Genomic DNA, 15185 nt, shown 5'->3' with positions numbered 1-15185 from the left:
AGTCAAAGTGGGAAAGCAATGCATTGTTAACAGAGTACTTCAGAAAAGCATAGGATACAGAGCAGGAATGGACTTTAAAGATTATGGAGTCCAACTCCTTCAAACTGCAGATGAGGAAATTGAGGCCCCAAGAGGTTAAGCGACTTGCAGCAGACCCACTAGGAGAGTTTCTACTGGTATACAATGTTCCCTACTTGACGCTAAGCATAGATTTATTTTGTAATTATTTACATTAATTGAAAAACATAAAAAGTAATCTTGCAAACATTGCATACACACTGCGAATCCCCACTGAACCCCAGACGCCATTTCTTCCACTATTTTGTTCCAGCTGAAGTGTCTCCCATTTGCTGCTGGGATGAGTTAGAGAGGGTAGAATAGCGTGTTTAAGAGTGTACAAACCTGGAAGAAGGACTTACACACCAGTCAAACAAAGGCACATTGCCTAAATGAAACGTTAACTTTAATGCCTCCAAAGGTACCATACCTTCACGTTTTAGGTGGTCTGTGCTATATATGGCCAAACTGGGTACATTTAAATTTATTGTCTTCATATAACACAATATACCTCCTAAGCAACAGAAGCATCCAACCTGCTAATCAAATAGGCCTATCTAACTCAAATTTTAAAGAGTCTAAGAAAAATAAAGGTAACTAGCTCTAATAACAAAATATAGATGTTAGTTACAATTTTTTTGCTTAGAATCTCTTTGCGGGGGGAAAAACTCTTAAGGATGTTTCCTCTATGTAGAATGATCAACCCTAAGAAATGTGTTTTATTTTAGCCTTAAATTGATACCATCATTGATGAATGAAAACCTACTGATGAATTACTGAAGCGAGAACTGTTGGTACCAAAAGAGATTATAGAAACCTCTGTACTTCATGTGATGCCTGGGGCACTCCAAAAACTCATCTAGGAAGTGATCCAATTATTTAATTTGTTTTTTACATGTGAGCAACAAAAAGGTTAAGCCTTTACCCCTTTCACATGGTCTTTTTTGAAGAGCTTATTAATGCAGTCAACTAAATATGTCATTTTCAGGTGGGGTAAGATTTTGTTCAAATTGTTTTAACTCCGTTAAAAAGACTTAACACTCTAATTTGCAATCAGGGTTTATTATATTTAAGAAAAATAATTTATAGCTAAAATGATAGCTTCAGAGCAGTTCAACAATAGGTTTTCTAGAGGCTAGTCTCTAGTTAAAGTAGGTTATTTTTGACACCACAATTTGGAATAAATCATTTAGTGTTCACGCCTGCTACTATAATAAAGGTTATTTTGATGGTCCTTTTTTCCTTTTAAACACAACTGCTTTTGTTCCACATTCATTAACACATCTGAAAAGTTAGTGATAACTCACGGCTCGGCGAATGCGGGGCCTTTCTGACACTCCCTTGCAGATTGAAGTAGGCAGGCATAGATACATTGAACCTTTACAAATAAAACAAGGGGCCAGATTGTTCAGTTTGTATAGAATAGACTCTGCCAGCAATTTCAATACAGCATCTAGAAGTACATGTTGACTGTAAAGATTCTTGTATATGAAAACAAAAGTGAACAAAATCAGGGTGTTTTATTTTTCAAAATATTGACTTAACAAGTGTAACCCTACAAAAGAATATGATTGACCACAGGAAAAAGTCCAATGCTGGAACTCTAGGAAATGCTCTGTGGGCCAACTGGGGTTTTTAAAAAATGGTTTTTAAAAAATTTTACCTCATTTTAGACTTTGGGGAGGGCCTAAGTTCACATTAGAATAAGTTAAGCTCGCACCAGAAAGGCAATGCTATATACTAGACATTTTTTGCTTACTGGCATGTAAGAAAAACTGTCTTATTTAAAATCTCTACCCAAATTATATTAAGAAACTTAAAGATCATGTAGGTTTTAAGTAGGAAAAAAAAAAACCTTTCATATCTAGGACTCTCCCTGCTACAATATCTAAGCTTTTTAGTATGTAACAAGAGTACTGTTTCAATGCTATGCCAAACTAATGGCTCAAGATTATCATAAACCAGGCTTCAGAATAAAATCAAGGTTCTCAGGAATCTTACTAATCAAACATTTGTGAAGTAGGGCGACTGTTTTTGCTTCAGAAATCACAACATTAAATCTAATATTAAGATATATGTGCCCTGAAGACACAGCTATCAGGTGAAATATAAACAATTCCAAATATGAATTTAGCAAAGACTATCTCTGATGAGTTTTTACAAAAAGAATCTACTTCTATAAATGCCAAAAAGTGTTTTAAAGTAACTTCTCAGTGCCTCAAAATGCTTGCTCTAAAAACATTTGATAACTGCAAACACAATAAATACAGCTATCAAATATCAGCCTATGCATTACAGAAACCTTTAAGACAATGAAATAATAAAACCCCTAATAATTTAAGATACAGAAATATCCTGAGGGACTAGCAACTAAGTATCTGTTTATTTGTATTTTTAAAGCTTTACTTAAGAGTCTTAAGGTTAACATTTTAAAATAATTTGTTTACACTACCAAGCAGTATTTCATTAATTTATTTGGGCATATACCATCGAAGTATAATTTGGCTAAATCAACAAAGAATTTTTAAAATAAAAATACTGGTAATTTTGGTTTCTGTCAAGGTATCTGGCCCAAACCATGTTTTTCAAAATAAACTAGGTAAAACAGTGCCCATGGGGGTGGGGGGGGGGGTGGGGGGGGTGGGGGAGTGGGGGTGGGAGGGAGACTACAATTAATAAAAAACAATTATGAATCAAATCTTTGAATACAAAGAATTACTTTATGAATTCAATATACTTTATCTTTGGGTCTTCTGGGCCTATATTCATATAAAAATTACCTGAGTTATGAAAAAACAATTACCTTCTTACACTAACATTGGATCCAAATCACAGAATCAAACCTATTAGTGAAAGTATCTCCTCTGGGCTAGTCAATGGGGCTACAAATAGGCATATAATTAGAAGCTCTCTACCCTCAAGGAGTCCATGATTCTGAGAGAGAAATAGGACATTTAACAAGTAATAAAGGTAGCATGACCCGAGTGCCAAATGGGTTTCATTAACAGTAGTACTTCAATACTTCTGAGACGCTATAGAATGGCCACCAAGGATGGAGAGGTTAGAAAAAAGGCTTCATGCAAAAAGTAGAAGCCCAATTTTAAAGAAAAGATAGGACTTAAACCACAGGAAAGAAGAAGAACATTCCAAACTGGAGTATTATCTTTGACAAAGTTTATAGAGGCAGAAAGGCTTAGGAAATGGTAAACACGGCAAGTCTTATTTTACTTTGGCAAATGACTTCAATGTAAGGGAAGAGCAAAGTTGGGGTCAGAATATTGTGTGGGTAATATCTGATTTCTTAATTTTTTTCATTTTTTTCTTCAATCCAGATTTTTAGTATATAAACAGAGTAAAAAAAAAAAAAAAAAAGTTTAAAAATTATGGGGCAGAGATTAGATCAAGTGATTTAATAGCAACACAATGTCCTAACCATAAAAGTATGGAGGTTGCTCTGCCCTATAACCTCTACATTAATTAGGCTTTGTACATACCTACAATGCCAAGTTTGTAGAATAAGAAACTTGACTGAGAACTTTGCTGGGCAAAGTGCCTTTCATCTGAATGCAAGCATCAAAATTTCTGTCAATATTTCCTACCAAGCAACTAACTTCAGAGTAACAACTTATTTTACCTCTTTGATTCAACCCCTTCATGAGCTTCACAAATTGTAATTTGTATTTGGGAATACCTGATTGCAGGGGTACAATAAAAACTGGAATGCCTAATATTCCTCTCAGAAGTTTTTCAGCAAGTTAACAGGGCCTAACATGGCAGTGAAGCAGTTTCACTTGGGGAATGCCAATAGGCCGCTCTAAAAAGAAGGCTCCTGTCCAAACTGTACTCAAATATTGCTATTCTCAAAATCCCCTCCAATCTGTTGGGAGGGGAAAATAAGCCCACTGCAAAATGCCAACACCACTATTTTATGGTCCTACCTTTTCTGAAACAGACTTAAGACCTAAATGGTACTAGTAACAATGAAAACCAGCCTATATCGTATCTGACATCGTTTTACATGGTGCATGCTATTTTACCAATGCCCACCCCCCACCCTCCCTCCAGTACCACCCACCCTCTCCCTCCCATACAAACAATAAATCAAATAAACTTTCATAGATTTAGGTGCTATTTTAAAAACATCAAAATTTTACTTTACCCATTCTCTCCGATGCTCCCTGTATTTTTTTAAGCTGTGAGTGGATGACCATGCTATGTGATCAACAACTGTGAAGGCTAAGCAAAAGTGAACTGAGTTTAGTATTGTAATTAAAAGAACCTTAAAGTCTGTAATATTTGACATATATAATGGTATGCAGAATCCTTATTTTACTGCATATTATCAGGCATTAATGGCAAGCAACTTATAAAAACAACTAATTAATATTTCTTTTGTATAGAATTAGCTTAGAGCTTAGCTTAGGGAAACCAGAGAGAATAAAACTCAACAGCACACAAAGCAAATGGAAGCAACCCCTGGCTTATAAATGGGGCCAGAAAAAGAAAAGCCCTCCCCGCAGGTACACTTATTATGGGCCAAGTGTCACCAATGGCTTAGGACAGAGTAGGCACATTCCCCCTGAAATAAAATGCATACCCCTTCAGTGAGAGGAAAGCAGAGCAAGAAAGACAGGCATCTAACCAAACGCTTAAAGCTTCTCATTTCCCTGTGCCCTCAAACCATCAAACACAGAGAAATGCTTCACCTTCTTACCACCATTTCTTGTATTAGCTACTGAGTCCATATAGTAACAAGGAAACTATATAAAGACCCATAGCCAATTTCTAGTCTAGGGCAGGGAGAAACTTGCCCAGCCTCAGTAAACCCTTGTGTTCAGAGGTAAAATCAGGTGATTACTGCTGCACAGTGCCTACTACACTGAAGAACCGATTTACTTTTACACCCTCCTTGAAGTTTCTCATCAACTACTAACTTCTCCCACCTACCTTTGCTGTTCCTTTAGAATTCAGCCTTAAAACTCATCTGTAAGAACTCTTTTGTAATTATTCTTTTAAAAAATCTATTACTCCATGTAATTGTTAATAAATACACTCAGTTTAATTCACCGCATGTTTACATACTTCAAAGTATAGAATTTGTTTTATAAAAGGACTCACTACCATGTCTTAGCATATTATGATTACAGATGCTTTGAAAACAGTTAATGTGACTTGATAGACGTCAAACTTTTCAAGAATATATTTACTACATAAGGAAAGAAAATGTACTCAGCCGAAGGTGGCAGTGGGAAAAACCAATTATGGTATTCTCCCTCCCAAATGTAATATCAAGTCACTTCTATGTAACAGAACTTATAAAATCATACTGAGTGAATAGGAGAAAATTTCCTTTACCCCAGAAAATGCAAAAGTAAGGGTACTATATGGTAAAGAAAGGCTATCCCTCCGAATCTTTGCATATGATCCTATAGGTTTATAATTACAAATAGGTACTACTGTTACCCCCACCAGAAGCCCCAAGACAACCCCAACATTTAAAAAATGCAATGCCCATTGTAGAATAAATTTCTAGAACAAGTTTGTTCTTACCAAGTATGATCAAAGATCAATAATGCTAAAATAACTTTTTAAATCTACCAGCCTACTTGTCTATAAAAATCCCTGTAACAAATTATAAAGAATGAGACAGGGAAATAACCTTTGTATTAGGTGAAAAAGCTTGCATGATATTTAAGAGCTAACAGAATGGTGATGGAAATGTGAGAACAGAAATACTAAAGTAGCTACATTCCAAAGGCTCTATTCCACCCCTTGCCACAACTATATCTTCTCTCATTACACAAGCAGAGTCTTGGCCACTGGCAGGGGTAGTGGTGGAATACATACTTCACGAAATCTGTCAATAGATTTCTCCTTTTAGACTTAAGAAACACATCAGAAAAGCCTTATTAATAAATTGTTACCTAAAAATTAAGTTCTAGATTATACAGAATTTGTTATTGTGATACATGTCATAAAGGAAAATTAGTCATTAAAAGGTTGCAGCCTGCTAAATTTTGTATTTTGATACTTACTTGCAGAGCTGCAATTCTGATACAGTAACACTTGTACTCTGGGTATCTGGTGCCTTCTATCATCCACAACTTTCTATACACAAAATTAGAAGTAACGAAAGCTATCTCTGGCTATGAAGAAATAGCTGAAAAGAACCAAAGAAAAAGTGATTGGATAATTTACCAAAAAGACAAGTTCTCACTGGTTGGCTATAGCTATGAAAGCTAAGTAGGAGCCTCCCCAAATCAAAAAATAATGAAGAAATAAAAAAGGAAAAGAAATGAGAATATCAAAGGACAGAAGTGACAAACATCTCAATGATAAAGGAAGTTAAAATGAAAAACAGAGATTACCATGAAGGAGACTGAGCCTTCTAACTACTGAAACGACACAGGAGAAATACTGTGTCACATTGGATACATGCTAAATTCACAAGGATTGCCTCTGGGGAAAGGACTGTGACTCTGAAGCGAAGAGAAGGAACTTCATTTGTAATGCTTTGTTGTTTTTTTTTTTTTTAATTTGAAGAAAACATACAAAATAACATCTGTTTACTCCTATAGGTGTTTGAAAGTCTTTTGTATTTTTAAACAGTATTTGCAAAATTAGGCCCCTATAATCAGCATCACAGAACTCATCACTTAAAATTAAACGTAACTGCTCATGAGTAAATCTTCATTCCCTACTAGACTTTCAGTCCCTCTAAGGTTAGTCTTGTATCACTCTTTACTGCAGAGACAAAAGATAAGAAAACAAATATGTCCATAATCTCTAAGGAAAGGAAAAGCTAAATCAACTCAGCAACTTGGAGATATTCAGGAAAGAAAGATTCTATTCTTATCAACAATTACTATACCCTAAAGCACATCAGCCAATAAGTATACAGAACACCATGCCTAGGGGAAGTATCCCTCTAAATACTAAGAGGCAAATTAAATAACATGGGAATTTCTCAAATTACGAACGCATGGTTTCTAGAACCTGAGATGAATCCACTATTTTCTTAACAAGCATGTCCCGCTGCTCTCCTGTCCACAATGTAAAACCACAGCCATTCCCCCCCACCCCGCCCCAGTTTCTAGTCCAGGGGTTATCTTTGATAAGCAACTTTTCCCACATCCAGGCACCTTTTCACATTCCCACAGGTTGGTGAAATCCTGCAAAACCACTGGTCACTGTAGACCAAAACACTATTGGAGAGGTGAGAATTAAAGCTAAATGAGGTAATGTCACCCTAGAAGTCTAGATGAACCTCTCTAGGGACTCCTAGAACGCTCCATCTCACAGGTATATATTTCTTCTGGTCAGTTATTTCTACTTCCGGTCTTGGGTACGTACAGTTCAAGCAGCTTTTTCGTTCATATGAACTACAATTTTCATTCCAGAGTATGAGATTTGTACAAAAGATGATTTTAGGTGTTGTATGATTTTACCAACAGGATTTCACCAACATTTTAAGCACTACTCATTTAGTGGTGATTCTTTATCATGATTAAGTTTAAAAGTACACGAAGTCCATCTAGTGCTTAACACCTAACAAGTTCTAATGTTTAGCACAAAGTGACAACACAGTCTAGGTTATCTCTCTTTTTTTTTGTGAGTCTAAGTTACCTCTTAAAATACCATGTTGTTCTCACTGTATTTTTCTGCTGACATAAATTTTCATTTTAAAATTAAATTTTAGAAAGTGAGTTGAAATAAAATATTAAAAAACAGAAAACAGAGTAAAAAATAGTCGACGTGGTAGTGTGACTAATATTCAGGAAACATTTACCTAGAGAACAGGGTTTCCCAAACTTTAATGTGCATCAGGGTCATGTAGAAGGCTTCTTAAATCACACATTACTGCTCCCAATCCCCAGACTTTCTGGAGTCAGTTGACCTGGGGTGGACCCAAGAATCTGCATTTCTAACAAGTTCCCAGGTATTACTAAAGTTGCTGGTCTAGGGATCACACTTGGAGAATCACTCATCTAGAATAGTGACCAATAAGCTTTTTCTTACAGGGCCAGATAGCAAACATTTTAAGCTTGCAGCCATATGTCTCTTGCTACTCAACTCTGTTTTAAGGCAAAACGGCCATAGACAGTATGTACACAAATAGGCATGGCTGTGCTCCTATAAAACTTTATTTACAAAAAGCCAAGTGGGCCACAGTGCCAATCCTGACCTAAAACATAACTGAAAATGGTCTACTGTGTAATCTAATAGGACAGAATAAAGAAGCAGTGAGCAATTAAGTATAATGAAGATACTATCCAATAAGTATCCAACCTATCTAACTGAAGGGCAAAACTTTGGAAAGTTTAACTCTGAAAGAGAAAACTGAGGTCTCAAGAAGATAAAACAAAACAATTTACCATGCATTCAGGAGACATGACAAAACACTCAGCAAAGGCAGCTTGTTAAATTCTTTTCATGTTGAATCACACAGGTCAAACATCACTGCACATGGTTCACAACTAAATTAGAACATATGGATCAATATCTAGTGAGAGTTTTTTTTAGAAAAAAATTCTGAAGACTCCTTTCTCTAGTCCATGTTAAACAGCAAAATATGACATTTATTCAGTGTTTACAAACTACTTTTCTCTATTACCTCAGTAACCTTACAAAAATTGATTAACTGATGTATTTTGGCCTTGCCTTCCAATTTCTACCCTAGCAGCTACTAGTGTATGAGAATTTAAATCAAAAGCAACATAATGACTTTTCTGTAGGTGCTGAATTTGTAAGAGTCCCATCAGAAATGTACCCTCTCTCACTCCCTCATTCTTTCTCCAGCAAAATGTTCCAACTTTCTTCACCTTCTTAGTCGACTTCTTATTAAGAATGATTAAGGTGGACAAGTACAATCACTTATACTTTCTGACAGATTATACTAACATAACAGCCCTAGGCTCTTAGGATTCAACCTATTTCATTTCTAGAATTTCATTCTTGAGGAGCATCTGCCTCATTTATCATAGTTTTGCCTACACTTAGTGACCTTCAGTTCAAAGCCATCTATCTTTGTAACCCCACCACTTGCCTGAACTCAGCAACTTCAAGCTTTAAGGTATGAAATCACCTGGTAATGAACACTATCTGACTCACTGAATGACCATGATCCAGGACTTCAATTTGCCCTTGAGTTCCTGCTACCTATCTTGAACATGCAGCTCACCATTTCTCCTTGTAGGACATCTTATCCAAACCAAATCATTTACTTACTGCTTACAGAGCTTATGCAGTGATAGACAAAATGGTTTTTCTTTGGTTCCAACTTATTTACCTAAGTAAAAGAGAGCATAGGCTCTCTTGCATAGGCTTCCCTGAAGACAGCTAAACAGCTACAGACAACCCAAGGACAATACAAGATTATATGAAATGATACTATTCTTATTTTCTGGACCGTCTTGCAGACAGAAATATTCAGAGTTCAAAATGAGTTAAAGTTTGTTTACAACAGATTTACTATATGGATGTTAGCAGAGCTTTCAATGTTTTGATATGCCTGGACCTCTGATGGAAGTCAAATATTTACTAAAACTCTTACTAGGCTTATGTTTAACTACTGTTTAGCCTTTGTTTTTTGCTAAAATTTCTTACGTTAAAAGAACTTACAAGCTCTGGAGTAAGATACACCCCATTATTTTTTAAAATGTGTGCTTGTACATCAAAGGCTATGCCTCCTTCACTTAAAATGAACAATCCAAGTAGAATAGAAGAATGGCTTACAACTGACCAAGAAATAAATATGGTTCATTATGCTAATGAGAAAAATTAAAAAAAATGCTCTCAATGTTGATGACAAGTCAAGGAACACAGATTACAGTAAAGATGATTTTATGAAGAAAATCCACTGAAGAAAACACTACTTCAATCTTGGATTCAATTATTCATTTCGCAGAAAGGCAGCAATGTCATACTGTCCCACAGGTTCAACACTTACGTACCATTAAACTTACATTAGAAACAAGTAAATTATTTTCTGAACTCCATTTTCCTGGCTATCTCCTAGGATGAGTAGTATCCTTTTAATTTTAGATTCCAGAAAACTATTGCATAATATAACTGATGAGCAGAAATATTAAATTATGATGAAATGTACTCTATTAACTGAGGAAGTACATCATTGTATGGTTAGAAAGATTACCCTGAAAAACAGGTAAAATTATCTGAGAGCTTTAACTTGCCCTCAACATTTCCTAGCCATAATGGGCAACTAACGATGCTATAAAATTCTATTCCATATTCTATATTCTATTAGTCTACTGGTTGTTTGGGGTAGGGGATGTGGGGGTGGGGAGAGGGGTGATGCCATTCCTGGCCTGTTTTAACCTTTCAGAGATGATCTCTATTTAAAGGTTGTTAAGTAATTAAAATGTACAGAGTCCTCAAAACTGCTTACTGTAAATTCCCTAGTTTCCAAACTTAGGATGTAATCTAAATTCATATCCTCAATTTTGTTTAATTCCTATCCCTTGCACCTTGCCAGGCCTTTTTGGGGTCGGGAGCAGAGACTTATAACCAAATTGTATGTGTTGGCAATAGGGCTTTAGCTAAGGGACATCCCTGCAATTAACCTAACTCCGAAGAAATGACTACAGTCTGTGAAAGGACACAAGAGTTCCTCCAACTGTCACAAAGAGTTCTCAAACTGCTGCTCGAATTTTCCTTTGCTACTCCTCCCTACTTTCAAATGGACTACGTTCAGGGAAAATAAATTATCCCTCTCCCTTCTATTAACGCTAACAACTGAAACAGAAAAGTATTTATAAAGTTTAATGTATCTCAAACTTCAGATAAAATAATATACTAATTTATATCTACTTATGGTTCCTTTCTTCTAAAAAGCTTACAATATACTTATTTTTCAATACTTTCTGAGTGTAACATAGGAAATTGTTTGGTTTCCCATTTAACAAATTATTGATTTAACTTGAGGCAAAAAAGGTTAAGCGACTTACCCAAGGTTATAATTAGAGGTACAGCTGGGGCTAGAAACCAGGTCTCCTGAGTCTCAGCCCAGGGCTCTTTTCCTTAGCCCATGATTGATGCCTTATCAGAAAAATCCAAATACAGTCAGACCCCCAGTTACATGGGTATGAGTTACACTGATTCACATATACAAACTTTATATAGTGTGACCAATGTTTCAACTCACGCGGTACCCTGCTTCCATTTATGCAGTATGCCAGGCATCGGCACGATTTTCAGTGGCACACAGGCGGTTGCCACCACCAGGGCCCTAGGCAAAATTGCAAAGAAGGCAAAGTTTGTCTTTGGCCCTCCCACCACCCTTATGCATTCCTCTCCCACCTCCTGGTCATCCCCCTGCCCAGCCTCCCAGCACCATCATGCTGCCCTCTGGTTGTCCAAAGCCCCCCACTTCCACCACTCACCCAGGACTGACCTTCCTGGGAGTGCCCAGTGTTCCAAAATTACCTCTCCATTTCCCTGACACTAAAATTCCTATTTCTAAGAATTTCAATGAAGTTTAGGTAATCTAAATGATTAACTGATTTAAGTAACTCAGAGTAAGGTCTACTTTTAATACATTTACATCTCCAATGAGTTTTAAAAAGAATTAAACACTGATTTGGGGGGAGGGGAAGAAGGAAGAAATATTTTTATTGGTGGAGGAGATGGGGAGGTGAGAGGGAAAGGTTTTCCCAGCGCCCTAGGCCTCTTGTGCCACTTCAGATTCCCTGAGACACACACTAGGGGTTGAGGGGCATTATTGCAACTTTGAGTCCCACTATCCCAGAAGACTGTAGTTGTCTTATAGTCTCTGGGGTGATTTAAAAAAAGAGAGAGAGAGAGAAAGAGAGAGAGAGAGACAAAGCTGCCTTAAATACCTTCCCCTACCTACCTTTTCCATCTCTCTCCCACCTCTTGGATCCCCATTTCCACCTCTTAGTGCCAAAGACACCCAACAGCATTCCCTGTAAGCTGTTCCTTTGTCCAATACAAAGCTTTCCATTATGTGGTTTCAAATTATATGGTGTTATTCAGAAACGTATCCATGTCCCCCTACCCCTGGATAACTTGAAGTTGACTGTATGCTAAAAAAGAACAATCCTAATTATTTAAAGGTCCTGAATCATAAGATGAAATATGTAAACTCATTATCTAGTAAGAAGGAAAAGAATGTTCTGATTCTTATCTTGTATACATAAAAGAATTAATCTGGATATCTAAAAAAACATTCAATTCTTTTCCTTGAAAGTAGTAGGTTTCTTACTTCTGGCCCAACACAGCAGTGAAAATCCAGTCATTTCAGCTAAATAATATCGTGGACTTGTTTACATGAGTTCATTGGTAAATCCTCTTAGTCTGGAGGCAAAAAAAATCCAGTAACAGACACATAAAAATGTAAATTTGTATACAAAGCAGAATGGATTTTAAGAAACCCATGTTTCTGCTGTCTACACACACAGGAATAGAAAGAAAGGTATTTTTTATGTAGCTTTGCAATGCTAGATTGGCTACCTAGTTTGGAAATTTATCAGGCAACTGATTAACAGTTACTTTGCTCCAACTACCCTCCCAGTAAAATTAGAAAATTCAATCCATGCAGAAGGTACCAAAAATGGTATCCATCTAGGATTAAAAGTTTCATGTAAAATCTTAAATGATTTCCGAATTGCTATTACAAAAATCAGTTACTCTATCAACTAAAATCCTGAATTAGGTCTCTTCCCAATACCGTCTTCATTATGGAAAAGGAGCAATGTCAAGACATGCTGCAGTTATAAAATAGCCATTCTTATCTAAAGTGGAAAATGAACAGGTTAACAGTCTCTCCAGGGGCATTTTGAATTAATGTTAACTTTCAAGGGTTTACTACACAAAATTCATTTCCTTCCCAATCTTCCCCTCCTCTCTACACAACCACAAATAGGTCTGCCACCTCCACCTATTTGTTTATATGTCCTATGAAGACAAGTTCCCAATGTGGGTTTCTATTAAAATTCAAATGTGAACACTGAAAAGCCACTCTTAATATGCATTGCGAAAAGTATATGAATTCAGAACATATTTTTTAATCTACTCACATATTTTGCTGCAAAGTACTCAAGAAAATCAGAAGAGCAACTGTTAAAAATATAAGTGTGCCTTTTCTCTTACGTCAAGCAATTTAAATAACTTTTCAAGAAAAAAGCATTTCTTTAATGGCTAAGAAACAATCTACCTAAACAAGCAACATATAAAAATGAGCAAGTGTTTTGCTGTTATAAGAGAAAGTACTAAACTAGATCTTTCCTCCTAAATAGCATGGATTTGAGCTCAATTTGAGAATACACTGTTATCATCACCAAAAAAGCAACAGCATTTCATCTTTTTATTAGAAATTCTTTATGACAAGATATCCAGCAATTAGTGATTTTCTACACAAACTCTAACCTAAGTGCTTAAAAGGATTGTTTCCCTCAATTCTATTTCACTGGGCACCACATTTTCAAAATGGCTCTATTTGGGGCACATGCAAGATTTGTCAATATTTACTGAACAAAGCTTCTATTAAATTCTCTAACAAGATGGAGGTCTCTCGGAAAAAACAGGCCATAACGTTTTTTCTTTTCACAAAATGGGGCCAAACACACCCACTTCAAGAAACCATGGTTTGGGTCAGATTTTTTCCATAAGAATGGTTGTTTCTGTGGGGATCGAGAGTGCACTTCTGGGGCTGGAATCACTGTGAAGGTTTTCTCCGGACCCAGGTAAGGGGCGGGGGGGTTGGGGGAGGGGGCGGCCAGTTGTCTCTGGATGCTCGGGAGGGCGGCGGCGAGGGATGATCCCAAAGCTCTGGGTGAAGGAATTAGCTCAGGGGCGGAGGCTTTAGCGGTCCACCGGTACCTCATCAGCCACAAGACGGGATGCCCCACTACGCCAACAGAGACGTGGGCTCCCCCATCCCAGACAAGTCAACATTGAATCTCAAACTCTCCTTTCTGCCTCCAGGCCCCGTCTGACCCCATTGGCAGCAGTTCCCGCCAATCCGCTCGGTCACCGCCCCCCAAGCCCGCCTGCCCAACCCTGATTGGATGGGACGGGAGCCGGGACCTCGTGTTACCAATCTGGGAGCCCCTTACTCAGCCACACACGCAAGCCCAGGTACGCCCGCGGAGCCCCTTCCCCTCGCTTTCCCTTCCCCTCCCCCACCCCCAGGGCACTGGCAGACACTTACCGTCCCGGGAGGTGCCCATCAACTGGTCCAGCATCGCGCGCATCTGGGCCTGCGCCGACATGGCGGCGGCGTAGCAAGCGGGCGGGCGGGCGGGGGTGGGGCGCAGACCGGGCCCTTTCGGGCGGGGGGGACAGGGGAAGGGGTGGGGGAAGGTGAGACGCTGTCTCAGTTGCCGCCGCCGCCGCCTCGAGGCGTGTGGAAAGGGAGCTGGAGGGCTTGTAGCAGGAGAGTCCGGGCTGCGCTCCTCACGACGATGCGTAAGTGGAAAGCAGCAGCCCCCGAAAGCAACCCTCGTTCCCTCACTCTCCGTCTGGTCCTGGGACAGAAGCGTTACGGGCTAAGCAAGCTCTCGCCTCCAACACCGCCACCCGCCAGAAGCCGTCAGCCCCCCCTTCAAGCTCTGACGCCGCTCGCCGCCACCGTCGCCGGGACGTGAGCGCGCACGCTCCTCGCGCTTAGTTGTTTCCCGCGGGGGCTCCACCAACTGGCGTCCAACTGTATTTGCTCCACCCGCCCCGCCCGGGAGAGGTTCCGCCCTAACGGCTTTCGGGCGCGTGCACGCGGGCTCTGCCCGCCCCTTTCCCCCAGATCTCGCGAGAGTGCTTATCAAACGACCCTCGAGCTAGATCCGCCCGAGGCGCCAAACTGCACGCACCCTTCTGCAAGTGGGCTAGGGCCGCGCGGCACGCTGTGCTGGCGAACCGGACTCAAATTAGCAAATGTGCCAGAGGGTTACCCCGAGTGGAAAGTAAGTGGAGACCATGCGGATCGGTTCTACTGAGGTTAGCAATCTTAATAGTTAATGCAGGCGTGTTTCTAACGACTATTCACTGACCGATTAACTCGCTTTCAGGGGCCCGCCCAGAATCTCGTACACTCAACCTTTTCCCCACTGCTGCCTTGACCTTCTATAAAAGGAGCCCTGGAGAACTGACGT

At 38.9% G+C, this 15185-nt stretch overlaps 1 protein-coding gene across 12 annotated transcripts in view; it reads right to left on the bottom strand.

The window, feature by feature from the left end:
- Positions 1-14663, bottom strand: part of LUC7L2 (LUC7 like 2, pre-mRNA splicing factor) — a 57459-nt gene extending 42796 nt beyond the window's left edge. The window contains exons 1-4 of one of the 12 annotated variants that reach the window (XM_078438792.2): positions 14249-14663; positions 4217-4293; positions 1365-1435; positions 280-353 (exon numbers count right to left, since the gene is read on the bottom strand). In XM_078438792.2, the coding sequence (XP_078294918.1) occupies positions 280-353; positions 1365-1435; positions 4217-4293; positions 14249-14309 (283 nt within the window). In that variant the 5' untranslated portion in view covers positions 14310-14663. Of the gene's footprint in view, positions 1-275; positions 1345-1364; positions 1436-4216; positions 6050-6092; positions 7132-8432; positions 8455-11221; positions 11306-14248 lie in introns of those variants that run through there. The other 11 variants (XM_078438810.2, XM_078438801.2, XM_060633248.3 and 8 more) reach the window with 11 other exon arrangements.
- Positions 14664-15185: the final 522 nt, after the last annotated feature.

This window comes from Panthera onca, chromosome A2, assembly GCF_046562875.1.
Source record: "Panthera onca isolate mPanOnc1 chromosome A2, mPanOnc1 haplotype 2, whole genome shotgun sequence".
NCBI classification, from domain to species: Eukaryota; Metazoa; Chordata; class Mammalia; order Carnivora; family Felidae; genus Panthera; species Panthera onca.
The sequence above is the reverse complement of the archived record's forward strand: the minus strand, read 5'-3'. Positions and strand labels throughout refer to the sequence as shown.